Here is a 27,752-nt window from a genome sequence, read left to right as displayed (position 1 = left end):
GTTCATTTAGCAGATAAAATATAGAAGGAGGTGACTAGTCAGTTTGACTTCTCAAACAGAAGTCCCTTCTTCTCCTATGGATATCTGGCAAATCCAAAACATATCTAGTTCTTCTCACAGAGCTCAATTCCAGAAATAGGTACCAGCTGGAAGAGTCTATAGCAGAGACAGGGACAACTTGTTTATGTTCCCCAGTTTTAGCTGCTCCCATATTTTCCTCCTCATTTTAAAAGAGGAAATGCTCTGCCTACTCATCAGACACGGAGGCAGCAGATCATGCACACTGAATGTGAACTTTCACAGACACCACTGACTGCTTTTTTTACTTTACTCTCTGGTAAATACTGCTGGTATTTTGACAAGCGATTCTTAATAGCCAGGAACTAGCACTTGGATTAAATTCTCCATCATCCTAATTAGCATTCAGGAGACCTAGCTTAGCTGAAATACAAAATTTTCAGTAAGTTTTATTTTTAAAAACACTTGGAGGTATTTCCTCCAGGAGGTATTTCCTATTTCAGAAGGGAACAGAGCCCTGGGTGCAGAGTACTCTGGCAATAAGACAGATCTCAGGTACCTGTGCCTGTCAGGCTTTGGGGTGGTGACTTTAAAATACAGGAGGCCAAACTAAACACCTAAACTGGGTTGAGCAACATTCACGATTTAATATCTGCAAGAATTCACTTTAATGCACATCTCTTACCTTTTTTCCAGTTAGCAAATCCTCTCCAAGCAAGTCATCATCAAGTTCACTGGAAAACAGTAACAAATTCAAGAAGCTGAACTTTACAAAACAAAACCAAAAACTTACAGGGCATATCAGAATACAGCCAGTAATATCTGGCTTACAACATTTCTGCCATCATAGTGCAACTGCCCAGTAAATAAGATTCAATAGAAGGAACTACAATGCTGGTGATTTAAACTTTAGAACAACTGCTTAATTTCATTCTTCCTTCAGTGAAAGAATTATCTAGTGACAGGGATAAACAGATTCCCCTTCTATAATAAAGTATGTATTAGATTATGCATATCAATGCTAAAATGAGATGCCAGTGATTTGGAATATGAGCTGTACTTTCAGAGATTATTTCTACCTGCACACCTTAAAAAAACAAAGAAAAACAAAACCCACCATGCCTTAGGTAGCACATAAAAACCAACCCAAGTGAGAATGGCCTATATGAACAGAAAATGAATTTGTACAAGAGTTCCTTAGGACTACATGGCAAATATTTGAAAATGGGAAGGCAACCCCAAAACATCAATCAGTTGGTTTTGTAGATGGATACATCTCTTTCAGAGCGAATTACTGTACAGATAACACGGGCAAATGATATACCAAATAAGCTCTAAATAGGCCATTATCATCAGTACACAGAATTTATCCACAGTTATTGATCACAAATAGTTCCAGAAATGACTGAACATTAACAAATAGCAATTGTTTTGTGCTCAATGTAATATTAAACAAAAATTAGGAGATAAGATATATCATACATTACAAAGAGCAAACTGACTAGGATTTAAGCCTTTTCTTTCAGAGACAAGAAACTCTACGTAACAGGAAGTGTTGCAGAAGAATTTCCTACTTCAATTTTTTCTCTTAAAAAAACTAAAAAACAAAACCACACCAATCTCTGCAACTGCCAGTAATCTGATAAATGCACCAAAAGGTTTGAAAATCTTTCCCAGCACTATGGGCCACCACTGGCAGCTTTTAATAAAACTGCACTAGAGAAATTCCAAAAGATGGCAAGAGCATGTTGTAACAGCGTTCAAAGACAAAAAAAACACATTCAGGTAGCAAGAAATCCAGATTAAGGAACAGAATGAAAGATTAAATCACTATCTAAACATAGTTAGGGCTATTTAGCAAATTACTAAAAAACATCCTTGATGTGGTTATTTAGAAAAAGATTAACATTTAATCACTAGAAGTAACTGCAAATATATTCTAGATTTTTAGAAACTCTGGCCTATTGCTTAACAGTCAAAAAAATTAACTCTAGGATATAAATGAATTTTGTATCAGAAGCAAAATGTCATTTATAGGGTGCCCTTCGAAACCTGCTAAAACATTCAGTCATTCAGTATTTTCATTGATAAATTACAAGAATAAAAATGACCATGAGTAGCTTTTTGAATAAACAAAATAACAGTGAAAAGCCTGCACAGTACAGTGAAACTATCTCAAGCTCCTTTTAAAGTAGCCAAATCTGAAGTTGTCTATTAGAAAAAAGAGGGACCACAAGGACTCAATCTGACCATTAAAAAGCAATGCAAACAAGCAAAGAACCATGAAGAAAACAAAACAAAAAAATCCCAGATGCTAACAGATCTTAGGCTAACTGAGAATAATAGACAAAAATGAATAGTTGCAATCTGATATCACACAAATCCACATAAAATAAACTGGAATAGAAGTACACATCTATGATAGATCCAAAGGCAACTCACCCTCACTATTATCAAGATACGAAAGTCTTTCCAAAACCATAATACTAGAAATTTTGGGTTAAGATAATTTAGCGTTTGCTCTGACAAGAAACAGACTGATTTTCTTCCCCTTCCTCAACTCCCAATACCCAACATTTCCCTCACTGAATAAATTTAGCTTTCTCAAATAAGAAAAAAATAACCAAAAAAGCAGACAATAAAAAGTGGAAAGTTTACTGCCAGCATAGAGAAATGAGTAATCTCAAAGAAGTGTCTGAACAAGTGAATTTAAAGTCAGCTACTAAGTCACCCCTGTCATCTCGAAGGAGAGCACCAAAAATGCAGGTTTTTCCCAAACCCAAGCTATGGGTTACTTAATAAAATAAATGTATAAATTAATGCAATAAAGATACCACACTGGCCCTTTTAGGCCTCCAATTTCATGAGCAGTAGCATGGACACAATTTCAGGAAAACAACTTGTAAAAATTGGGGAAAATTCTTCAAGAACAATTTTACATTTGTAATTCCAAGTAACTGAGGCCTTGCAGCTTTCAGTTAACACCCTCCAAGGTCTGAGAAAGGACAGAGACCTGAAATAATTCAAAATTATTGACTAGGGGATGCGACTCAGTCAAGCAACAACACAGTAAGAGCTGATGGTTGATGAAGATGTGTGAATTCCTCCATCTCCCTCCCTCAAATGATGCTTCAGTTCAAAACAAAGCATGAAGGGTTAAAACACAGACTACTGTGCTCATCCAGCCTTTTTTCCATCTTCAAGAAACTGTCCTATACTGAATTAGGCCAGTAGATAAAAACCCCCAAGCAACTACATTAGGCAACATATCCATGTCCAGCATTTGTAATTGCCAAGACACACACAGAACTCAACACTTCCAAACAAGGCTTGGCAATTTGAAGAGAATAATAATATTAACAAAAAAAAAAAAATTCCAACAAATTCAAATAGTATTTCATTATATGCAGTTGTAAAATAAAATTTCTGAAATGATCTGCAAGATGAAACTCTGGAATCTTCTGCTCTGCACCTGCAACTACTTCCCTCACAATTTCACTATTGAATTTTTGATCATCTCTCTTAAATTAAATGCAGCTAATAAACACAAAAATTAAAACTTTTTTCTAAAACGAAATCCTTGTATACTTCAAAGCCTCAGCTTGGTGAAAATACTCTAAAACTGCTCTCAAGCCCTATTAAAACCAGCTTCACACAGGGAGTTTACCACTGGGTAAAAATTTCCAACTTATGATGCAACAGCTGCTTGACTCTTCCAAATTTTCTCAAGTGATGAATGGGGCAGCTAAAACCAAATGTGACCAGTCAGCATCTAAGAGTCCACCCACTCACACCACAGTCAGTAAAGGCAAAATGCTAAGAAAATACTCTAATACAAAACATTTTGCCTGTAACACTGATTTTAAGGTTTCTGAATAGCCAGACCTGTGGAGGGGAGGCAGCACAGGAGTGATCCAGCCTGAGCAAGTTATTTTAATTACACTCTCAAAAGAGAGCTGTTTCTTTATGCAGTTCAGCATCCAACCCTCTAACAGCTGTACTGGCCTGACAGAGGGCAGACACTTCTCACCAGCAAACAGCAGAACACCCTGGATATTCTGGAGCTACTGTCCACATTCCTCACTACTGGACATACTCGCCTACTGCAGAGATGAAAACTACCTACTCAACCCAGCAGAAAAACATGGAAGAGGAAACTAGTGCCTCTGGAAATGACAATAAATGTAGTGCAGTTGATTCACTCCAAGGGCTCAGCACAGTGGAAAACTACATGCTGTAAAATTTGTTTACTACAGTCTCTTGAGTGATTATCAGAGAAGACAGAAATTTATCTGGAGTATTTTTTTCTCCCTTTTAGAGTGAAAACCACTGGCAAAGTCCGGACAAGTCCATTACTGAAAAGAATCACAGAAAAATAACAGACATAAGTGAAAAGTGTTCTACCAGACAGAGCAGACAAGCCTTGCCAGCAGCCTCATTCCTTTCACAGAAAAGAACACGCTTATTCTTTCCAAAATAACCAAGTGCACTCATACTTCTAAATCTTTACAACAGTCATGTTGTTGAAGAAGCCCATGCCTAAGCTCTACTCCTCTTATCCAATTTAAAACTTAAATAGGGCTTTGTGGTTAAGAATTTAAACATCAAGTTAAAAAAATTAAAATTAAGTTGGGCAAATTCAAGTACTAGAAAGTTCTAACTACTTAAACCACCAAGGTCTACTAAATATTTAAAAGGAAAACTGGAACATTAATTGCAAAATTACACACCACAAATACTTTGTATTTATCCAATTTTAAATGGCATCTCTTCACAATGCTCTATATTCCTCAAGGCAAGTACATGTTTGGCACAATCTAGCACTGGCTGACACATGCAAAACAACCAACATCTTCATTAGTATCTAAATGTGCACTGCTCTAAATGTTAGAGTACAAAATGCCAGAATGGGAAAACAAAACAATTCAATTCAGCACACAGAAACTGAACATGAAAACATTCTACCTACCTGTCCCAGTCATCATCTCCAGCTCTTCTTCTCCAAGATCTTTCTGCACCAGGCTTATCAAACTGATCAAAGTCATCATCTGCAAAAAAAAGTGACTACATTAAATAATTCTTTCTGAAATGAAAGGTTGCCAAAGCAACCACACAGATGGGATTTTCTGGGTGGGTGTGGGGGTGTGCATGTTGTTCTGAAAATGCAAAAATACCCTTTTCTACTTTTCAGTTAACATGAAGAAAACAGACAAATACCAACACAGAATTATAGAATCATTAAAGTTGGAAAACACCTAGAAGATCATCAAGTTCAACCATCAACCCAGCTCCACCACCATCTTCACCATTAAACCATGTCCTAGAGTGCCATATCTGCATGTTTTGTGAACCCTTCAGGGATGGTGACTCCACTTTCCTGGGGAGCCTCTTCCAACACTGTACAACACTTTCAACTATCCAGTCTAAAGCTCCCCTGGCACTACTTGATGCCATTTCCCCTCATCCTGTCCATTGTTACCCGGGGGAAGAGACTGACTCTCACCTGGCTACAGCCTCCTTTCAGGTGGGTGTAGAGAGCACTAAGGTCCCCCCTGAGCATTCTTTTCTCCAGGCTGAACACCCCCAGCTCCCTCAGCGGCTCCTTGTCACACCTGTGCTCTTTCTCACAGTGAAAGGCCCAAAACTGAACACAGGATTTGAGGTGTGGCCTCACCAGTGTTGAGTACAAGGGGTTGATCATGGCCCTTGGCCTGCTGGCCACACACACAAACCAAGATGAGATGGCATTCTTGGACACCTGGGCACACTTCTGGCTCATGGTCAGTCAGTTGTCAACCAACATCCCCATGCTTCAACAATAAAAAAGCCCCATAATGTACTACACAGGTTTGCCTCTTCTCACTGTTGTGGCAAGGATCACCCAAGGAAAACAGGGTGTGAGCTAAATCACTGGGAAATTCTAACAATGAAGGTCTTTCCAAAACAGCAGCTCCCCAAAAATGCATGAAACTGAGGTGCAGTGGAGTTGAAGGTAACAACATCAGCCAAATCCTCGCATGCCTTAGAGACCACAAGCTCTTCTGCTACCACTGAGCCCCCAAAAGCACTTTGAAAATAGGAGTAAACCTCAAGTCAGCACAAGGCAGGCTGGTACCACTAACAAGACAGAGAAGGGAGGTCAGATGGAAGCCACCACCAGTTATCTCAACTGGGGCAGTAAAACCACCAGAAGTCACTGAAGCAGGTTACACCGTGCACCTCAGCATCCACTTGCCTTTCAAGAAACAACTGGTGCTCCATATTTCTTTAAAAAGATACCCCCAATTTGGCCTACCACATCCTCTTGCTTAGCTTAGCTTGCAAATGAAAATTTTGCTATTTAAAAATAAAAAAAAACCCTTCCATTCCTCTGCAGAGAAGATGCAAAGGTCATCTGGTCTGTTCAGACATCATGTCTTGTCACCTGGAAACTGGAAGCACATAACCTCAGATACATTCATCCTCCACTCTCCGATTCTCTGACTACAGTCCCAACAGAGAATGCATACCTGGATTCACTCCCTTTTCACACATTTTAACAATTTTGGTAAGAATCAAATAAGTGGGCAAATGAAAGTTATGCTCAAGACAAAGGGAAACCTGCTGCAGTTTAGTGGTCTGCAAAATGGAGGAGGTTGAGCAATCCAGCCCTTGCAGTCTGACACGCTGAATTGGGATCACTAAGATGCCATATATCCCCTCATCCTCCTGACTATATTTGCATTCAACTCTTTGACCAAGTACACTGCCAAGGAACAACTGTTTTTTTCAACTGCAGTTTTGTGTTTCGTTGGTTTCTTTTAATAAACCTCCAAAACCAGATCTGTCTTCAGCTCTTTAAACTCAACCCAGTATCTTTAGCGAATACTCCCCATATGCAATGACAAACATATTCTCTTCTCATTTCATCTTATCAAAATATCACTGTTAGTGACTGACAGAAGTTTAAAAGAAGGTAAAAACATTAAAAAAAAATTCAGATCTTGCAACATCACTATATTGAAAACTTTCAAACCAGAAATTTCAATCATAAATAGCTGTGAAAGTAAGACTTCTCAGTAAGAATTATGATGCATCATGAGACAAATGTGGTAACTCTTTTATTTTGAAACAGTAGGTAGAAATAATTCTCCTTAATCAGGTTCTCCCCTTTACCATCAACGAATACATTTACATTTTAACTAATATTTTACATTTAAACTGATTTACATGGGCTAACACCACTGAAAACCATTGTTTTACCTTTCTCTGCTCAAACATCTATTTATTGCAACCTCCTATTCCAATTCCTATTTCACTCACAGAGGAAAGCCAAACAATTACACAGGTCTTCCTCTTTAACACTAAAATTAACCAATTCTGTGGTCTCTGGGAGGCAGAAAAAAAAGGGCACCTTGCTTCTCCTTATAGTCATTCAAAACCATGCTGCAGTGATTGTCTCAGTGCATTGACATTTTAAGGACACAAATATCCTGCACTGACACTGTTCTTACAGCTGGATTGCAGTAATCCACTGACTTGATGTAGCCACCACTAGATTATTTTTAAAGTAATGCAACTGGTTTGGCAGCAACCCAAACATGTGTCCACATATTGCCTAACACAGCTCAAGACAATGATCACCATGAGGATGACAGCAAATTTTTTTTAAGCTATACCTGCCTGCAAAATGTATTTTTTCATACCAGGTACCATTTTAGAACTAGAGAGTTGTATTATAAACCAAGAGCACTTGAAGATCTAAACTCTTAGCCCACAATCATTCACAGATGGACCTTTAAATCATCCACTTTTAAATCTAGACAACACCAAGTTACACAACCAAACCCTTCTTCTCTCCAAAGCAAAACAATTTTCGGTACAACTCACAGTTGACTTTTCCAATCCAGACATCAAAGTTTCACAGCCAGAAAAATATTTCAACCTATTATTGCTGCTAGTGAAGAAACCATAGCCAAGGACAGTCCAAGTTCCTGGCAAGTTTCTAGTGTGGAACTGAACCCCCACCACTCAGCCAACATCAGGAACCTCCAGCTCTTCCAAGCTCTCCAAATTTCTCACATCCTATTCCTTATTTATGAGCAACTTCTACCAAAATTCAAAGCTGAATTTCATCCAGTGAAACCCTTTTCACAAGTGCCTTCTAGTAGGATGAACACAAAATCCTCAAGAAGGACTGGCCAATTTGCCTGTAGTGACCACAGCTTGCAAAAACTGTTCCACACATCCCCACTACCTCCCTGTTCTCATCTCTTGTCTCTCCATCTCAACACACATGATATAAAGATCTTCAGGACAGGAGGAGACAGCTTTTCTTTTTTATGCTTTTTTATTCTGTGACAGCTGACACTGACAATGAGCATTACAAATTATGCCATTTTGACATTAAGGATTGTCAGAGCCCAGAGCAGGTTGTAGCTTTCCTTTAGAAAAGGAGGTCACAACAGTCATGCATCTACAAATGGCATTCCATGCCAGCTTTATTTGTGAGACAGCACCTCTGAAATGGACTGGGACCTTGCACCTGCAATGTGATGTGATACCTAACAGACCTCGTGAGGCATCATTTTCTCTGTTTCTGAAACCACACAAACTTTCATTTTTCTTAGACCTGTCTAGGCAATACATTGCAAAACACCAGTAAACAATCAATCAATGTTAACATTTATAGCTGTTTCTCCTTGAGAAACTTGTATGTCAATGTTTGTGCCACGGGTGGTTAAATGCCTGTAAAACATTAACTTGTACAGAAATAAAACCACTCAGCATCAGCAGAATACAAAACCACTGAGAGCAACAGCCAGAGTTTAATTTTTTTTTAAGCAATTCTCAGTACTACTGTGTGGAAGATAATAGGAAAAAAAAAGGAGGGTGGGAATCCATAAACATAAGCTTTTAATGCATTAAAATGTCTATGGCAGGAAAAAGGTTCTGTATCTCTTCCAGCAGCCTTGATGCAGAAGTACACAGCAACTGTTGCTAAGACACTGGAGGCTCTGGCCACAGCTCCGAGCAATTCCAGGAGCCCATGGCAAAGCTCACCAAGATGATGTGATCAGCTGGGTACCAACTGGAAGATGCTGAGAAGTGATCACTATACACTAAGCCCCCTCTAATTTCCAGGCAACACTAAAAAGTCAAACAAAAAAACCCAAAAAACTCACAACAAACCAAAGGAGACCTATCAAACACCAAAAAAGCATTAACTGAATGAGCAAGCAGAACAGGCCAGTTGTAGAGGGAGAAAAACCAAACCAATCCACCACTTGGCTCTTCCTAGTGCCGTTCCAAGAAAACCTCTGTGATCAAAGTGGCAGGGAAGGTTCACAATGCTGCAGAGAAGGAGAGATGCTGGATGTTTTGTCAGACCAGCCTGCCTCACAAGGCTCTGGCCAGCTGTGAAGCAGAATAAACACAACAACAAACACACTTGAGCCCCACCCTAAAAGGTTCTTATTCTCTTTATACGTACTTGGGTGCTGCACCAGCAGTGATGCTAGTTGCTCTATACAGCTTATGTTCTGTTTTTATGATATACGGCCAGAACTGCATCTTTTTTCCTGTTCAGTAAGAACAGATCATCCACACCAGAAATCCACTAAATATAAGCCTCGTTTCTTCTTTGGCTATGCTGATGGCAGTTTCTAACTCTATGGACAGCCCTTCAATAAAATCCTCACTAATTTTTCTGTGTAAAATGGAAGTCTTAAGCTACACAGTCAAATCTCACAAGCATAGGAGGTGAATCAGCAGAACACTGCAGAGCTCTTAACATCTTAAAATGGTACTAACAGCTTAAAAAGGTAGTCACACGTAGCAACTGTTGCTAAGATGGAGTCTTTTACTGCAGTGAAATGGCCAAGACTTCTAGAGCAGGGAAAACACTTGACTACGTTTTTAATGCTCCCAGAACAAAACCTAAAAGCTTTCTGGAACACTAGCCATGTGCTGTCTCACAAACCTCAACAGCTCAAAATTCTGTGTTCTGGTTTGTTTCAGCATTACACTACCATGAACACAAAACATAATTGTAGTTTTAGGTACTGAAAAAGCTCTAAAGACTTCTGCTGATCCAAAACAAGATGGGAGATGCCACAATGATCCTACAGTTCAACGGATAAAAGAGTTTCATGCACTCTTTACCCAACAGGCCTTTTAATGAAGTAACTAAGCCTCATTAGTTTTGAGCAAAATAAAAACAAACCCAGTATGATTCTATAACAGGTAAGGGAGCTAGTGAAAAAAAGAAAAAAAATAGAAAACTAGAGGGGAGAAAGTAATTTACCACATGAAAAAACCCACCATTTCTCTATTCTTCAAACAATACTAAAGATAACAAGCCCATCTTGCTTTATCCCATTCAAAACACTAAACATGACAACTTGACAATACTTCAAGAACAGGACTCCAGATTAAAAACATCTTACTAGAGTATCTTTATGTAATAGTGTATTTTTACAAAATATTATCCTTTATATTTCATTGCAAAAGGTTACACAACAGATAGGAATTGTAAAATCTTGATTTTCAGCACCCAAGTACACCAGGTAAAAACAGCCAAAGAGGGAAGTGAATTTTGGTATCTCTCGCTATGCAATACAAAAGAATAACAAGTTTCATGAGAAATGTCTGTCTGTAGCACAGGCTGGCAATGTAACTGTACTATTAACACCAGCTGAACAAAAACTTCTGGTAACAAATTGTGACAGCATCTGGCAGGAAAAACCCACAAGGTCAACAGGAATTTCTGAATCCAAGTCTGTGATGTAAACCCAACATTTTATGAAGTTCACTATAAATCCAGTCCCACTTATTACAAAGAATAACCTCTCTACATCACCACAAAAATCCCATTCAGTCTTACTACCACATTATGCACAAATATGCCACACTTAAACACAAACACCTTAGTTTATCTGTCCACGAACAGACACCACTCAGCCTTTCTATTGGTAAACAATTACTCACAGAAGCCTTAAGTATTTGATGACTAAGTGTTTTTAACAACCTAACAACTGCCTAACACATTCCTCAATTAGTGTATTTCATGTTTTGTTTCCAAATTACTCCTATAGACAGAGTTAGGCTTCCTCAAAAAAATAAAGCAGAAAAAAGTAAGTTCTAGAGAGTAATTGTCTTTATCTTCTTAAAAATCAACTTTTTTTTTAGAGTTTGTATGCAAAACAAGTCACTAACAATACAAAACATCAGAACTAATTATGAAATGCTGCCTGGAATTGAAATTTTCTAACCAATATTTGAAAGAAATAAGGCCCTTTCTTCCTTTTTTTTTAAATTAATAAACTATATTTAAACCCAAAACCACCAAATCACAAAAAACAAAATATAAAAAAATAATTATTTTCAAAGTCTGATTGAGCTAGAAAATATATTTGCTTTGAAAACCAGAAGTGCCATAGTCCTTGCTTTACAAATGCTGAACAGCAAAGGAAGGCCAAGAGTTTAAGTGAAATCCACATGAACATGATTCCCAAATGGATTTGGGTATTGATGAGAAACTGCAACTCTCCAGAAACTCCCCAGCATCTTTCACAGCAACCAAAAGTTATAGTCAAAAATGAGGCTGCATTACAGCAAAACATAACATAGCATGAATCACATCACTTACTTGGAGGTTTTTTGGTCATGTCTGTGACAGCCATCATCTCAAATTATTCTGGACAACAAATTCTATGTGACCTAAAACCTGAGGTTTAGTATTTCATACAATAAAGTTTGGTCTGGCTTTTATAAAAACAACTGATGCTAAGGCTATGTTTATTCAGATGACCTGAAAAGAGAAAACATTCAGAAGAGCGAAACCTTGTCAAAAAAGCACAGAGATTAAAAATTGCTATGTTTTAAGGACATCTCCCTGCCTCAAGCACATTGGCATAGCAATGTTTTTCAGCACTAGTTCTTAGTACATTACTAAGAACTAATACTACAATACATCACAAGGAGACTAATACTTGGTATACCCATGAGCATATTATTTCATGAACTGTAACCTCTACAGACCTCTAAGAATTGGAGGAATTTTAGTGTGTGCTTCACCTAGGCACAAATGCAGAGTCTATTTCCAGTCCCTGGATGCTGCTGCTGAATAGCCTGAAGCACAACAAGTTCAAATGAATTTGTCACACTGGACAATTTCTACATCTTTGGACAGAGACCCACAACACACAGAAAGGTGCTTGCTGTGCTAGCAGTGTGAGCTTTTCTCCACTTTTTATCAACAGCTTCACAAGAGGTTTTTACAGCCCAAGAGTGCAACAACACACTTCCTATGTTCAAATGAAATTAAACTGATGACAACCTCAGAGGTAAAAAAACCACCCATTCTGCTACCCTGGGTACAGGACTTGCAGCAGGAAGAGACACACATGTCAATGGGACCCTCTCCAACTCCTCCTCCACCTCAGCCCACGTCATGACTCACAATCCAAGGACATCTCCACCCAAAGCCTTCTAGGCCACTGAAAGTCATCAGAAGTGAACTAATCTGAAAGGAAGAGAATTTATAATAATTTTCCCATACTGCTATATGGCAGATTATGTAGAGGTGCTTCTTACCTTGTTTTGGTGATAGTTTGCTGTTTGTCCCTAAATGAAACTAAAATCTAGCTGCACGCTGACTGCTGTAAATATCAAGAAAAAATCTGAGCATCTATACAAAATGGTTGTTACCTTATACTGTAAGCATAAGATCCTTAAATCATAGAATAGTCCAGGTTTGAAGTGGCCTTTAAACCTTGGTCTCCCATGAGAAGGGAGCCTAGATGAGACAAATTGTCTAACAACCTGTCCAATCATATCTTGAAAGCCTCCAGTAATGGAGGTTCCATCATATCCCTGAAGACATTTTCCCAGTGATTGGTTGTTCTCCCTGTAAAAAGTCTTTCCTGTATCAAGTGAAGCCTCTTCTGGTGCAATTTATAACCACTGTCCCTTGTCTTCTCCACATGGCTCCTTGGGAAGAGAAAGCCTCCATCTTCTTTGTCCTCACCATTTAAGGAAGATTATGTTACTCAATATTCAACGTTTCCTCTGGCTGTGTTTTTGTATGTAAAACTGGAACAAAGTTTGGGAACCATTGTCTTATCAATGGACTAACGAGCAACTATGAGCTGTCAAGGTCCCTCATCACTAGCACACCCACCTGGGCTATTCACGTTTCAACATGCAGCCATTCTGAAATTAGAAGCAGGTTGAATTAGGCTGACTAGCTAAAGAATTTGCAAAGTAATATGCAACTGTGAATTACTCCCACAGACTATCACTTGAAAAGTTTCTAGTTTGTGAAACCTAACATGAAAAGAGCCTTAGCCTTCATCCTTAGAAAGCTTTGCTGCACCAACACATCTGGTCACAAAACTACTTATGAATGCTTTATTCTTTGAATAAAGCCAGTATTTCCCCAAGGCTTTAAAGATTATAAACGACCAACGAATCAGTCCACACATGCTGTCCAAAAGACAAATCACCTTCCTTCCATCAAATACATTTAATTGTTCAGCCAATACAGACATTTCACATTTCATTTTCAGTGCTACAACATACCCTTACAGAGGATTTAAACTTTGATATGCACCCTCAAAGCCAAAACTCATTTTGTCAGCTGCTACCCTGAAATGTCATCAAATTAACACTAATTTATTTTTCCAATACTTATTTCATACTATTTTACCAACCATTAGTCTTTTTTTTTTTCTGTAAACACTGGAATGCTGTTATCTCCATCTTTTAAAGTCTTTCCCTCGTCCCCAAAAACTCAAAAACTAAATCACAAACATTAGTTTCTACAGTTAAAACTTTAAATGAACAAAACAATTTAAGCCAAATAACCTCTTCGTTATGAGCTTCTTTCTCATGCTACCACTATTGACTTTAGATAGTCCCTTTCCAGAAACAGTTGCTCATGACATTTCTGTAAGTTCTAGGCTTTCTTGACTGGGTTTTAAAAATGTATTTAACAACCTCAACCAGAAATTTTCCCTGAGTAGTCACCCAGACATGTGTGTGACCTGTGGGTTCCTTCACTCAGCAAGTGTTGCACAGTGATCACCAAGACTAAACAAACACTGTTTATATGGAGCACAGATCATATTTAAGTGGCCACCATTTACTGATGAGTGCAGTGTGAACACTGAAAAACAACTGCTTGTGCCCACTTAGCACAAAAGGATCCCAATTCACCCTTAGACACAAATGGAACTCTACAACAACAAAATTTAGCCTTGAAATTGCAGTTTCACCACTTTGTTGAAGGTTGTGTGCTGCAGCACATGCCTTTTTACTTGAAAGCATGTGCATTCAACTTGCAGCAGTTTTAAACACAAGAACCAAAATGCTTCAAAAGTGACACTAAGAATTACTCTGTCCTCATACTACCAACAAAACTTCCACCCAGAACATGAACACAAACTTTACTTCCACAAGTAACTGATCTAAACCACAGAAATTAGCACAAAAACTTTTTTGTAAAATAACTTCAATACTGTAGTATATTTAATACGATTAAAATAATGCTCAAACTATTAAACTATTTACTTTTTTACCAAACCAGCGCTGTCCTTCCTAGCCTTCTTCCTAAACTCAATTCCTAAATTTGGGGATTTCTTTGTAATATCTAATTTTACGTATGGCAACACTTACCGTAAAAATAACTATGCTTATGTACCTTGCTACCCATCAAACCAACCGTGGAGCACAATCAGACCACTCAGCTGATTAAACACTGAAGTGAGTAAACACTGAAGGAGTCACCACTCTCCTCCTTGACAACAACCTACAGAGGCTAAATCGCCACAAACTTTGGCACAGACAAGGACAAGTGGGTCAAATGACCATTCTGACCACCCTTTATCAAAAAACTCCTATTCCTAGCGAAAGCAAGCAGAGAAACACATACATCCCCTTAAATGCATCTCTCCTGAACACTCTGGAGAGACCCCTCACAGATTTTCTTTTAATCATCCAACTAAATGGTCTCATTTTAAAGGTTGCTTAATCAGAACCACAGAGGTTTTCCAGGTGTCTATTAAAATGCTGCGTGTAGAGGTGTCTGTAGTCATGCAGAAGCGCAGTGGGACGAACACCTGAGAGTCTGGAGCCAAGCACTGACTTCACTTTACACTTCTGAAGTGAGACCTTCTACTGCTGGACAGTCTGTAAAATAAATTATAACTACAGCACAGATTAGAAACATGTTACTGAGACAGGCCATACACTGTACCTGTAAAAACTATGTGAAAAAATACCCACCGTCCCTAGAGGCGTTTAAGGAAACACTGGATGTGGTATTTAGTACCATGCTTTAGTTGATACAGTAATGCTCGGTCATAGGTTGGACTCGATGGTGTCAGAGGTGTTTTCCAACCTAACTGATCCTGTGAGTCTGTGAATGTCTTTCAAAAAAAACGCACCCACGTCCCGCGGAGGCCACGCACCCGCGGCGAGGCCGCTGTCCCTCCCAGCCCTGTCCGGCCCTCCGAGCAGCCACCGCACCTCCCATGGCCGCACGCCGCCGGGAACGTGCCGTGCCGGGGCAGCTCCGCTCCCGGCAATGCGCCGTGCCGGGGCAGCTCCGCTCCCGGCAATGCGCCATGCCGGGGCAGCTGCGCTCCCGGCAATGCGCCGTGCCGGGGCAGCTCCGCTCCCGGGATTGTGCCGTGCCGGGGCAGCTCCGCTCCCGGGATTGTGCCGTGCCGGGGCAGCTCCGCTCCCGGGATTGTGCCGTGCCGGGGCAGCTCCGCTCGCCCCGACCCGCGCCCCCCAGCCCCGACCACGCGGGACGCACCGCCCTCACCCGGGCCCGGGGCGGAGATAGCGTCACCACGCCAGGAAAGCCCCGCAGCAGCCCGCGGCTCCCCGCCGGCCGCACCGCACGGCCCCGAGCCGGCTCCGCTGCCCCGGGCGCGGCCACTGAGCACCCACCTGCGTCTCCTCCCAGCGCGGCAGCCATGGCTCTGCGCACGGCCCAGGCGGCGGCCGCGGCGGGTCGCGGCAGCGCCGCGGTGCCGCCCGCCGGAGCGGCGGGTCGCGGTGACGCGGCGAAGGAGGCGGGCGATGGGCCGGGAAGGGCTCGGATTCAGCGCCCGGCGGGCCGCGATCGCGCCGCCGGAGAACAACAAACTAACACAACATGGCGGCCGCCGCCGCTGTCGCCGCCGCGCTGCATGCCGGGACGGCGGCGGACCAGGGTCCCTCCTTCGCGGCGGGGGCGGGCGGGCGGCGCGCTGCGCCCATTGGTCACCGCTGCGCCCTCTGCGCGTGCGCAGAGCGGGAGGGCGGTGCGCCTGCGCCTCGGCGGGGCGGGCGGGGCGCGTGCGCGGGGCGGGGTGCGTGAGGGCGGAATGGCGGCCGGGCCGGGGCGGGGCGGGAGTGAAGGTGCGGGCTGGAATGTGCGGGCTGTAAGGTGCGGGCTGGAATGTGCGGGCTGTAAGGTGCGGGCGGCCGAGCCGGTGCTGGTGCGTGTACCTGACTGGGACCAACAGTGGGAATGGGAGGGATAGGTTCTCACCCCCGCCCTGACGGGGGTCCGTAGGTATCTCTTGCGGACGGGGGTGAGTCCTCTGAAGGAATCAGTTAGGTTGGGAAAGACCTCTGAGATCATCGAGTCCAACCTACGACTGAACATCACCAAATCAACTACACCACGGCACTGAGTGCCACGTCCAGTCTTTCCTTAATCACCTGCAGGGTTGGTGACTCCACCGCCTCCCTGGGCAGCCCGTTCCAAAGTTTCATCACCCTTTTTGCGAATAAATTCCTCCTGTTGTCCAACCTAAACCTCCCCTGGTGCAGCTTAAGACTGTTTCCTCTCGTTCTGTCACTGGTTGCTTTAGAGATGAGACCGACTCCCAGCTGGCTGCAGCCTCCTTTCAGCTGGTTGCAGAGAATAATAGGGTCTCCCCTGATCCTTCTTTTCTCCAGGTTAAACACCCCCAGCCCCATCAGCTGCTCCTCATCAGACTTGTGCTCCACACCCTTCACCACTTTCCTTGCCTTTCTGTGGATCTGCTGCAGCACCTCAATGTCCCTCCTGAATGGAAGCTCCAGAATTGGACACAGTGCGTTGTATTGAGGTTTCAGCTGCCTGTTGGATGACAAAAAAAGTCATCAGTTAATGAATTAAATACACCATTATTTAGGGGATAATAAGGGTGTGTTAGATAGGTCTGTGGTCCTCCGTCTTTCAAGGCCTGAGTGTGCAGGGAAGTTAACCCATGTATAAATGGAACTGAAGAAGTTTAGACTGTGTGGTTTTTCCCTCCCCACTGAAACCTCACCCAAGTTCTCACTTTACAGGTTCAGTGTTTACAACATGTTCACTTCAAGCTGTGAGTGGTTTCCTGCTGGTGCTCCACTTCCCTTTTGGCTGTTTGGGTACTTGCTCACCTCTCCTTTTCAAAGGACTCAGTGATCATGTGGCTGCTGCGTATATCAGTTTGGATCACTGATCCCACAGCAAAGTAATTACCAAAAAGTTTTCCTTTTGAGTTTCCTTCCCGCCTTCTCCAAGTTTTAACAGGGAAATCAGGACTCGTGGCATTCTGCATGGGCCAGGTTGAATGCAATATAAAATTATGCCATGATACAAAACAAACTTCTAGCTTATACTACTTGTGAGGAAACCAAGTCTGATCTCAAACAGTTTAATGGAGCCTACTATAACAAGACTAGTTCAAGTAAACGGCAAAACTTTTCCCAGGTGGACAAGTCCTCGTGGAAATAATTAACAATGTTAGTATTTAAATTATCAGCGTTATCTGATTAAACCCTCGCTATGAGAATAGGGAAGTTCTCATGTCACTTTGTTCTGTGCTCCCTGCAGACTTGTCTCTACATTGCATTTGATCTCATTTTTCAGGTTTTCTTCACAACCATACAGCTGGAGGTTTATTTTTTACGTATTCCTACAAACTCACAGCCGAATTCTGTCTTTAATTTAGGAAATAGACCATCCGTAGATGATGCTTGCTGACAATTTAATATGTAGTCCATCAGTCCAGCTCTGATTGCCTGACATAGGGGTGATAAATAAATGCTAAAACTATCAATGATAAAAAGCCATGATGACTTCAATGGGGCCAGGATTTCAGCAATTGCTCCCTGGTATTGATTGTTCTTTCCTGAAGCTGGTTTGCAATACAAAAGGGTTTCATGACAAGAGAAGGATTTTTTTAGACCCTTTAAAGTCTGGACAGAGGAGAAGTGTGTGGGGCAAGACTCAGCCAGTCTCAGCTGCAGCCTGTTACAATTCACAGCTTTTGTCAAAATTCTCTGTATCCTTTTTGTTTGATGCTGGGAAAATGTTAAACACAAACAATGTTCGCAATGGGCAGCCCTGTGGAATTCAGATGTGTAGAAGAGTTAATTGTATGGATATTTTATGCTCTATATTTTTGCTCATTTTAATAGCTAATTTGATTGCTATGACTGAGAGTCCAAACAGAAACCAATTTACCATTTGTTTAACAGACCAATCTGATGTTAAAGAGGAATAACAGATACTTACCTATTATTTTGTTGATATGCAAACACTTCAGTCACTTGGCACACCACTGGTACAAAAGAAGTGGCCATTCCCAGATATCTGAACTTCAGCAGGCATGGAACAGGGACCTAAATGATAATGACAGAGATGGGTATGGTGACTCTACTCACCTTCACTCAGAAATTTCTGTGAATTTTCAAATTCCAGGAACTGTAGTTGCTCTGGATTCTGTATAAGAAAACCCCAACTTTTTCTTTGTACTACCTACTTTGTACAGTAAAATGCAAATGTGCTCATTAGTAAGTTAACGTAGAGTTTCTGGATCCATGAATTAAAATTACTTCATGGAAATTAATCATCATCAGTTTAATAAATACTTTTGGAAGTTCTCCATAAAAAATATATTTGGCTGTGAGTCTTCCAAGCAAATCCTGTTGCAGTCAGGAATGCAACAGATTGTCTTGCAAGGGGATTAAGTAAATGACAGAGAGAGAATTCAAGATATAGTAATCCTGATTCCGCACTCACTGCATTACTGGGGCAGGTTGCTTTGTATTTCCTGCCTCAGATTTCTTCCTTTAAATCTTTCAGTAAAATTGTAGTGTCCTAACTTCCCTACATTAAGCTATTTCCACAGCAATAGTCATTATCAGTTTTATTTACATGGAGTTTGGATGTTAACATTTTCTTTTCAAAAGAATTTGTAACTTATTTTTGGAGCAGCCACAATCTTTTTTTAAAATCTTTTTCATATTTAAATCATTATTTATCACACTCAAAAGATTAAAAATCAGTCAGAAATGCAGTTCAGCAACCATCCAATTTTAATTCCATGAAACCCTTGAAATTAATATGAGGATGTTTAGAACAGTGTTATCATCAGCAAATGGTTCCTAATACCCTAGACAAAATATACTTTTGACTTACTTTTTAACCCCAGTTACCTCTTTGTGAGCTTGCTTTCTAGTCTGGCAAAAGCAGGCTGTTTTCACAGCATGGCAGGCTGGCGAGATGGGTGGTGCAGTCATGGGTTTGGCTCAGAGCCTCCTTGTGTTGTACCTCTCAAAGTGCCACCTCACTCCAAGGCACCATCTTCCATTCAGAGTTAAACCTGTCTTTGGGTGAATTCCTTGAAACCATACACTGAACACTTCCTGGGTTATTTCAGCTACATCCTGTGATGCAGTAAATGTTCTGTCACACTTGACAGGAAATTCTGGACTTAAAGTGTGCAGATGAGGGGTGCAAAACCAATTTGCACTCTGGTAGGTATCACTGGGCTGATCTATGACCTGTTGTCACTGACAGCAGTCATATGAGACAGCAGTGTCTCTTAAAAGAGAGACACACAGGTGAAAGGTGCTTTCTCTTTGAGCCAATCCCCTGGAAGGGCAGAGGCAGATTAGGAAGTGGAAAGACTCAAAAGCTAATAAATGTCTTACTTAAGGAAAGAGAACAGTGTGAGGGTTAAAACGAAGTGTATGAAAAACACCAGTAATAAACTTTGAACAGAAAATATTCTGAGTGTGTTACAGCTCCATGACTAACTGTAGTTTCAGAGCTGTCGGCAGTGTTCATGTGTATCCAATTGTGGTTTCACTGTAATTTTTCTTTCTGTTTCCTCCTGCATTCTTGTTACATATTTATCCCCTTGTTGCAGCTGATCTGCCCTGTAATCTGCAATCCACTTGATGCATCTTATTTCAACTGTAATTTCTTCAGAGCAATGTGACCCAGAGACCCCTTAAGCAGCTGTGAGGGTGGAGAACAGGGGAGCTTGTGAGCTGAGAAATGGGCTGAACAAGCAATGTGTCAAGTGTGTTATTGATGTGTCACGTGTGGAGTCCCTAGAAAGCTGGTCAACCACCAAAGATCAAAATCTCAACAGAACACATATCTTCTTGTAGTGTAAAATATATAAATTTTTACCAGCTCCAACTGGCTGCAGGGAGGTTTGGGCTGTACTTTGGATTCTGAACAGAGAGCAGCACTCAAGCCTGGGTAGTGCTCTGGACCCTGGTGTTTGCAATACATTTTAGGAATGTAGTGAAAAGAAATCAAAAAACACAAAGGAAATCCAAGCATTGAATATATTACAGTGATTTATTTCTAGTTTATTTTCTGTCTGGGTGCTGGAAATCTTACTAAGCTTTGCTTCATTTCACCAGGGTTCCATCTGGTGTCAGGGATAGCAGGTGAATGAGGGTGAAGTTGGCAAATGTAAGGCAGTCCTTCCTGTCAAGAATGACTCAATGTAGTGAATAATGCCTGAGATTATTATTCTTAGGTGAAGGGAGTGGTACCTCATGATAAACATATCAGAATAAGTAAAGGTTAGGAGTGTTTCCCAAGACTTCCCGACAAGGAGCCAACGTACAGCACTGTTGGCCTTGCCCAAATGCTGAGCTTTGGGAAGAGTTGCTTTCTCTGGACACAGGCCAGGCTGTAAAAGAGCAGAAGGACATGTGATGGCTCTAGGCAAACCTCAGAGCATCACAAGGAACTCCTGTGGCTCAGATTCCTGTGACCTGTGAGCAAAGGACGGTGCTCTGTGGACACCACTGGACATTGTGCACAGGTACCAAATGGCAGCTATCATGTACAAACTTCCAGGTAGGAGCTCATATTCCTAAAAACTCCTTGTGCCAGAAGGCTATAATCCCGTTAAAAGCCTCTGGGAGCTACTGCAATGCAAATAATAGTAGCAATAATTAGCTCTGCTTTAATTGATACTGTGTATTCCTCAAATGTCAGTGAAAATTTGCTTTGCTAAGCCAACAACTTCTCCCCTGGAACTCTGCTGTCTTTACCAGAATTACACGAGGGGTGAGTTTGGATCATTGTAGGTTCCTGGCATAAATTATCAGCTGTTGATTCCTTGCCCTTTAAAACTTGGCAAGCATACATGAAGAGTTTGCCAGACATGCAAGAACTAGGTCTATGCATTTATGGGGAAATCCTCTGGGACTGTGCACAGAAAGGAATACAATTTGCTAGAAGTAGCCAGCTGTGAAATCCAGGAACTCCTGCACACAGCTCGAGCAACTTAGACTGTATTTAGCCTGGCGTCAATACCAGCGGTTCCTGGAAGCAGTTTTTGCACCCTCAGCTTTATGAAAGCAGAATGTAGTAGCAACAAACCCTGTAAATGGGTGGAGATGCTAAATTTACAGAATAATCCTAATAGGGGTGAATCTAGAGTCAGTTTATGGTTTATCCCAGTGGCTAGGAGTTGTCTCTGCTTAACATTGAGAGTGTAGGCCTGAGCACATCATTGGCATAAATTAGTAAAGATAACACACTCCAAAGCACTCAGCATCTTCAGTATGAATGACGTCCTCATCTGGACCTTTTGTCTTACTGAGCCTCCAAGAATTTTAATCGTTCATGGACAGACATCTGCCATGTAGCACTGGTGCAGCTCTGTGCTCAGACACTCCTCGGGGATTCTTTCTAAGGGGAGGATAACTGTTTTCTACCTCTGGTTGTGTAAAGGTCAGATGTCTAAGCTAAGCTGGTTGTGTAACCTTCTCCATTCAGTTATATTACTTGGGCTGAATGGTGGCTCTTAGCTGCAGGAGACCTCTCTTGGTCAAAGTGAAGGGAAATAAATCCCAGCCACAGAGTCTCTATTTTTATAGTACTGAGCAAGTTTAGTAGCAGATCTCGAGTCTAACATTTTCCACATTTACGAGAAAAGACTCCTGGCTTGGAGAGCTTCAGTGCATATCACAGGATCAAGCCATTTCTGTGTTTGCTGGGCCCAATGAGTAATGGGTTTAGGCTAAAGTGGGGTCCTTCAGAGACTCAGGGATGCAATGCACCTGATTTTATGTGTTTTCCATATGTACAAAACTGTTGTTGCCAAGCAGACTCAGGAACAGATCACTCTAGCACATTACCAATAAGCCAATTAGTGAAATGAAGCATTGCAAGTATTAGACTGCTTTATGCAAATATGTTTCTGTGGAAAGCAGAATCATTTGAACAAGGTTTACATTCAGGCAGACCTTGCCAGTATGATACGTGGTGATAGTTGCTATAGCTGTTATTGATCAGTTTCTCTTTTCATCCTGATATGTGTGGATGTAAATACAATGGGTGATGTGAACCTTAACGAACACAAGGATGGTCAGGATTTAGACCTTATCATGTGTTTTTTTCAGTAGCTACATTTGTTCCACAGCTTTTGCAGCACCTTGTGACATTAACTTTGGTTATACTATTTTTCTATTACAGTGATTGGCAGAATCAGTTTTTTATTTAGACCAAAATCCACAATTTTTTCACAGTCAGCTAAACTCCTTACGAGGAAGAATGATAGAATTAGGGCTTACATATCAAAACAGTTTGATTTGAGGACCTTGGTTTATCTAGCTGATCCAACAGATTAATTTACCACAGCCTGTCCATGTTAAGCTGGGTACCTTTTTTGTAATGAATTCCTGGCAGCCCAGGAGCAGGTTATGGAAGATGAGCCATTCCAGTGGGCTGAGGTACAGGGCACCGATAGAGATGCATTATCCAATGCACAGGTTGAAGTGCTATCTTGTATAACAAATTATTGACTTCATTGTACATAGTACTAGGATTTAATTAAGCGATAAGGCCCCTCATAGTGGCCCTTTATCTAGCAGATAAGGATTTACCAGGCTTACCCAAGAGGTCTTTATCTGAAAGATAAGAAAAAGGTACATAAGGTGCCTTCTGCTTTTAAATCTTTAATTGCAAGGACCTTATTTTTTAAGTTCTAGGTTGTTGTCTTTCCTTCATGCTTCATGACTTAGTATTAAAGATTTAGATGGATTTTTGTAAGGGAGGTTGTAGCAGGGAAGAATTTTACCAGTGGCCTTCACTGGCTGAAATTCACAGGATTTATGTAGTTTTTATTCGCAATGCGCCAGCTCTCAGCTGAAGTGGAAATTTAGCCTCTGATTTGCAGGAGATTTTCGAGTGACTTCATGATGCCATGGCCAGAAACAAGATTCATTCATTGCTGATTTCAGAGAGTTATGATTATGTTGTAAAGTTGAGGTAAAATTGATTGTACAATAGACAAAAAGGAGGGAAAAATAATTCCAAGACAGTTCTTTTGATGACCGTGTTGTCAGCTAAGCTAAATGATGCCTAATTCTCTAGTCCTTTACCTGAGTGATGTAAAGATGTGTAAGCAGAAAATACCTAAAGAACTTGAGGCTAATACAAAGAACTGGCACTTAGAATAAGATGAACACACTGGAAAACACAAAATAATACTACTGCTTATGCTCTGTGGAGAAAAACACAGAGGAAATTCCAGAGAAAGGAGAGAAGAGCATATGTTTTTTATGAGAAAGGCACACATAAGGGCCACTGCATGGTTGAAAACAGGACAGGATCTTTGGATTTAGCTGATTTAATCCCTAATGTTACAGACAATTTTCTAATAGAATTGTTTCATAAAGGCTCAAGCTCATTTTGGAAGTAGCTGGGCTGTAAGCCCCTCCTCCCTTAGAGGAAGGCTGTTGTGCAACATCTGTACACTCATAATTACCTGGCATCTTCCAGTTTACAGTATGACTGTATCCCTGGCCAGTCCATACTTGTTTTGCTTATGTGCTGATATGACCTTTTAGCATAAGTGACATTTCTGCCTTCCCAATGTTTTTCCTTCCCATCCCCATGTAAGCCCAGACATCAGTCAGCCTTTACCAGAGTATGTGAACAGAGCCCTCCTTGGACTGCTCTGTCCTTGCAGGTCCAGAAGTGACAACCACCAATTGACTCTGTGTCCCTTCTGGGACCAGGGACATATCAGACTCACTGTTCATTCCACCTCAAGTTGCTTTGTGTATGCTCTGTGAAATTCTCCTGAATTTCCAGGCATCCAAGAACCTAAGCTGCCACAAACTGAAAATCCAGTAGGTTACTGCCCAAAGCAGTTGTCTACCACATAAATTGATAGCGTTGGCAGCTCTGCTTGTGAAAGACCCCCTGTTCCCCAGATTGTTAATCATCCTGCTCTGCACCTGTTCCAGCTTGAATTCTTCATGCTTGAACAAGGGCAGTAAAGCAGAGTCTGAAGGGATCAGATTGTATTAGAAGAGCTTGGAGCAATTCAAGCCAGGACTGAGTAGCAATTTTAATGAGAGATACCCTGCAGGTTACACGAGAGGCAAATTGCCTCAGCGGTGAGCAGAAGTTTGTAGTGCTGCTTTGAGCCTGTTTGTTCAGGAATCAGGGGATTTCATTTTTGTTGTTGACAATATGACACCTTCAATGGGCAATTGATTCACATTCTTAAAAACTATCTGGTGCAGAAGCAATAAATGAGTGGAAAGGTGCGAATTAAAATATGTACGCAGCTAAAGACAATTGCTCAGGTATTTGCTTAGACCTGAAATTCCAGCTGCAAAGCTGGTATTATTCTTGCTCCAACTACCCTCCAGTGATTGCCCCGTGAGCAATTCTGTTACGTCTTTTTACTTACTTCTTTGTAACTTTGAAAAGTGATTGAGCTTTCTGCCTCTGAGAAAGCTATAAGCAGGGTCCCTTCACTTTAATATATCCCACGAGGAGTTCCCTCACATTGGTGTAACCTCTCATGCCTGCAAGTCTTTGAAACGCGTCTCTGCTGCCTCATACTCCAGAGAAGCCAATGGAGCTGCATGCATGGCTTCAGCAGAATAACTTTCCCACCACACACTTCATGTTTATTTCACTCAGAAAAAGATTTTTGCTGAATGTTGCTCGCAGGCACTTCTGTCCTCTTCTTCTCTGACAACTAGGGAACAAATTCAACACCCCTTCACTTACATTTGTTTCAACATGAAATTATTTTGCTTAGTACATCTGAATGGTATCTTGTAAAAAGGCATTTTTCTTCCTTGAAATCACACTCCAGCGGGAGCTGCCCCAATCAGCAGTGTGTGCTCTCTCACTCGCTCTCTGTAGTTGTTCCATTAAAGTAGTGTGAAAGCTACAACTGTGTGTCCACTGTCATTCTGCATTAGAAGTCAGGGCTAAGGTAATGATATGCAAGGTTGATCCTTCTGTAATACTTTCCTTGGAAGTACAGTTCTGCCGTTTCTGCTGTCAGCCTGCATTTAGAGTGCAGAGAGTGCTGCATGACTTGAAAGCAGCAGTAGGCAATTCCCAGCTTAAGCCTTAGATATTTACATATTTATGCTCACTTCAGCGGAGTAAATATGCTATGAATAAATTCTATTATGTTTGAAACTGTACTTACAGTATAATAAAACCACAGCATTGTGGTGCAATCTCAGGTTTTATTTTGGTGTCAATATGGGCATAAATTTATTAAATTATATATTGTTAACATTACATTGATCCTCCAACAGCTGTTAGAATACCTTGTATAAGAGAGAAAATAATGAAGAAAAAGTCCTTTATTCTTTAAACAAGAATTGAAGGAAAAACCTTGCCTTCAGGTAAAACAGTTCTGATGGAAATGGCCAGTCCATCAGGAGTGACTCTACAGCTGTTACCTTTATTATAATTGTTTTTTAAGTTGTGTGCATCTGAATGTGCCATCTAGTGCTAGAGATTTTTTCAAAGGGCATTGCCAGGTATTGCTGATACAATGCCATGATGTTGCACATGTTACAGCCATGTGCTGGTGCTGAGATCTGGGGAAGAGATTACTTGATACCTGCCAAAATTTCTCAGAGTTTATGTTCTGGAAAAGATGGCTGGCTGATGCTTGGGTTTGCATGATCCCTGCAGCAGTTATTGCAGCATTATGCTAAAATGAGGGATCCCTGTGAGAAGAGAAGCAGTCTTTTCTTGGAACAAAAGCCCCAGGCAGAACATCTGGTTTGTGTTCTAAGTCTTGCTACCAACCTTTTTGTGACCTTCCTCAAGACACGACACCTTACTCTGCTTTCATTTCCTTCCCATCCTCCACGTGTATGTTGTGTACTCTTCATAATATTATCATCCAAAGGAATTTTAAATTCTTTCATTATTTCAAAGCACTGATTTGTGTGTATGTGTGTGTTTGTACAAATCTTTAGCACCAACATCTTACCCAGAAGAGCCCTGAAGAAGCCAACAAGCTGCTCACTGTAGGAAGCTCTGCAGTAGGCTCCACATGGTTGCTTTGCTTTTACAGCTTGACCCTAAATCCACTGGAAAAGAAGAGTTTCACATTACCTCAGCACAGAAAATCCCGTGTTTGCCAAGAGCTTTTTGGTACATCCAAAGATCAAGTCTTGCTCCATCTTCTAGATGGTGTATGAAGACTACCCATCTTAACTGGAATAGTTACAGGATTTTCCATGGAGTATTTGACAGCATCCATCTAGGCTAAAGCTTTCACATTCAGAGATGACCTGTATTGCAGAGGGAGCTTCCAGACTCAGAAGCAGGCTCAGATGACCTGAAAGTGTAGCAGTTTTGTATATGTCCTCCTAATACAGGACATGAGAAGTCTTTTACAGAGAACCTGCATGAAGGAAAGGGAGCTGAAGGAGTTGTGGAGTAAGGAGAGTTGAAAAATAAAAAAAGTAAGGAACTGTAAAAACTGTAAAAAGAAGAAAATGTATCTCCAGTGAAGCACATCAGAATTTAAACCATAGATAGTCATGTCAGGTTTCTGATGATAATTCAGGCTTTGCTGGACGCAGGGATTTGGGCTGAATCCAGTAATGTCTACTTGACCCAGAAAAGAATATCCATTAAAACCTTTTGAAATTTGCTGTTGAGACTGAAATGTTCTTCTTAACTTTGTGGGAAGAATGGAAAAATTCAACCCCAAAAGGCATTTGATTCTCTTTTTCAGACAAAGTATTATCTCTGAAATTTTCAGGCAGTATACTTTTTAAGAAAAACCAGTTTTAACAGGAGCTGCCAAAAGAGGCTTGTGCCAGTGCAGTTTGCAGCCTTGGACTGTGCATTGAGTGTGTGAGGGGGAGAAGAGTTGCTGTGGCCTGTGCTTATCTCAGAGCACCTTCATGCAGTGCTCAGGTGGCTGTGCCTTCTGTAGAACATGAACCATGCAACTGTCTGTGGAGTTGTGACAGTGCATGCTGTGACAGTGGCCATTTTAATTCTCACATTTGCCCCTCTGTTCCTCTATGATCCTCATTACTGTGTTTGCAATGTGTTGATTTCCTTGCTTTGTATGTTTAGTTTGTGAGTTCTTTGAGGTAGGCACACTCACAAAACTGGGAGAAGGCAGTTCCTAATCTCAATGAGAGAATGAAAAACAAAGACTTCGTAAGATCATCAC

At 41.2% G+C, this 27,752-nt stretch overlaps 1 protein-coding gene across 5 annotated transcripts in view; it reads right to left on the bottom strand.

Moving 5' to 3' along the window:
* RBM33 (RNA binding motif protein 33) overlaps positions 1-16,204 on the bottom strand; it is a 100,578-nt gene extending 84,374 nt beyond the window's left edge. For 3 of the 5 annotated variants that reach the window (XM_085050267.1, XM_085050268.1, XM_085050271.1), the window contains exons 1-3: positions 15,958-16,204; positions 4,988-5,066; positions 704-752 (exon numbers count right to left, since the gene is read on the bottom strand). In XM_085050267.1, the coding sequence (XP_084906393.1) occupies positions 704-752; positions 4,988-5,066; positions 15,958-15,985 (156 nt within the window). In that variant the 5' untranslated portion in view covers positions 15,986-16,204. The remainder of the gene's footprint in view (positions 1-703; positions 753-4,987; positions 5,067-15,957) is intronic. The other 2 variants (XM_085050270.1, XM_085050269.1) reach the window with 1 other exon arrangement.
* Positions 16,205-27,752: the final 11,548 nt, after the last annotated feature.

The sequence above is a fragment of the Lichenostomus cassidix genome, chromosome 2, assembly GCF_008360975.1.
Source record: "Lichenostomus cassidix isolate B80296 chromosome 2, HeHo_3.0, whole genome shotgun sequence".
Lineage (NCBI taxonomy): Eukaryota > Metazoa > Chordata > Aves > Passeriformes > Meliphagidae > Lichenostomus > Lichenostomus cassidix.
The sequence above is the reverse complement of the archived record's forward strand: the minus strand, read 5'-3'. Positions and strand labels throughout refer to the sequence as shown.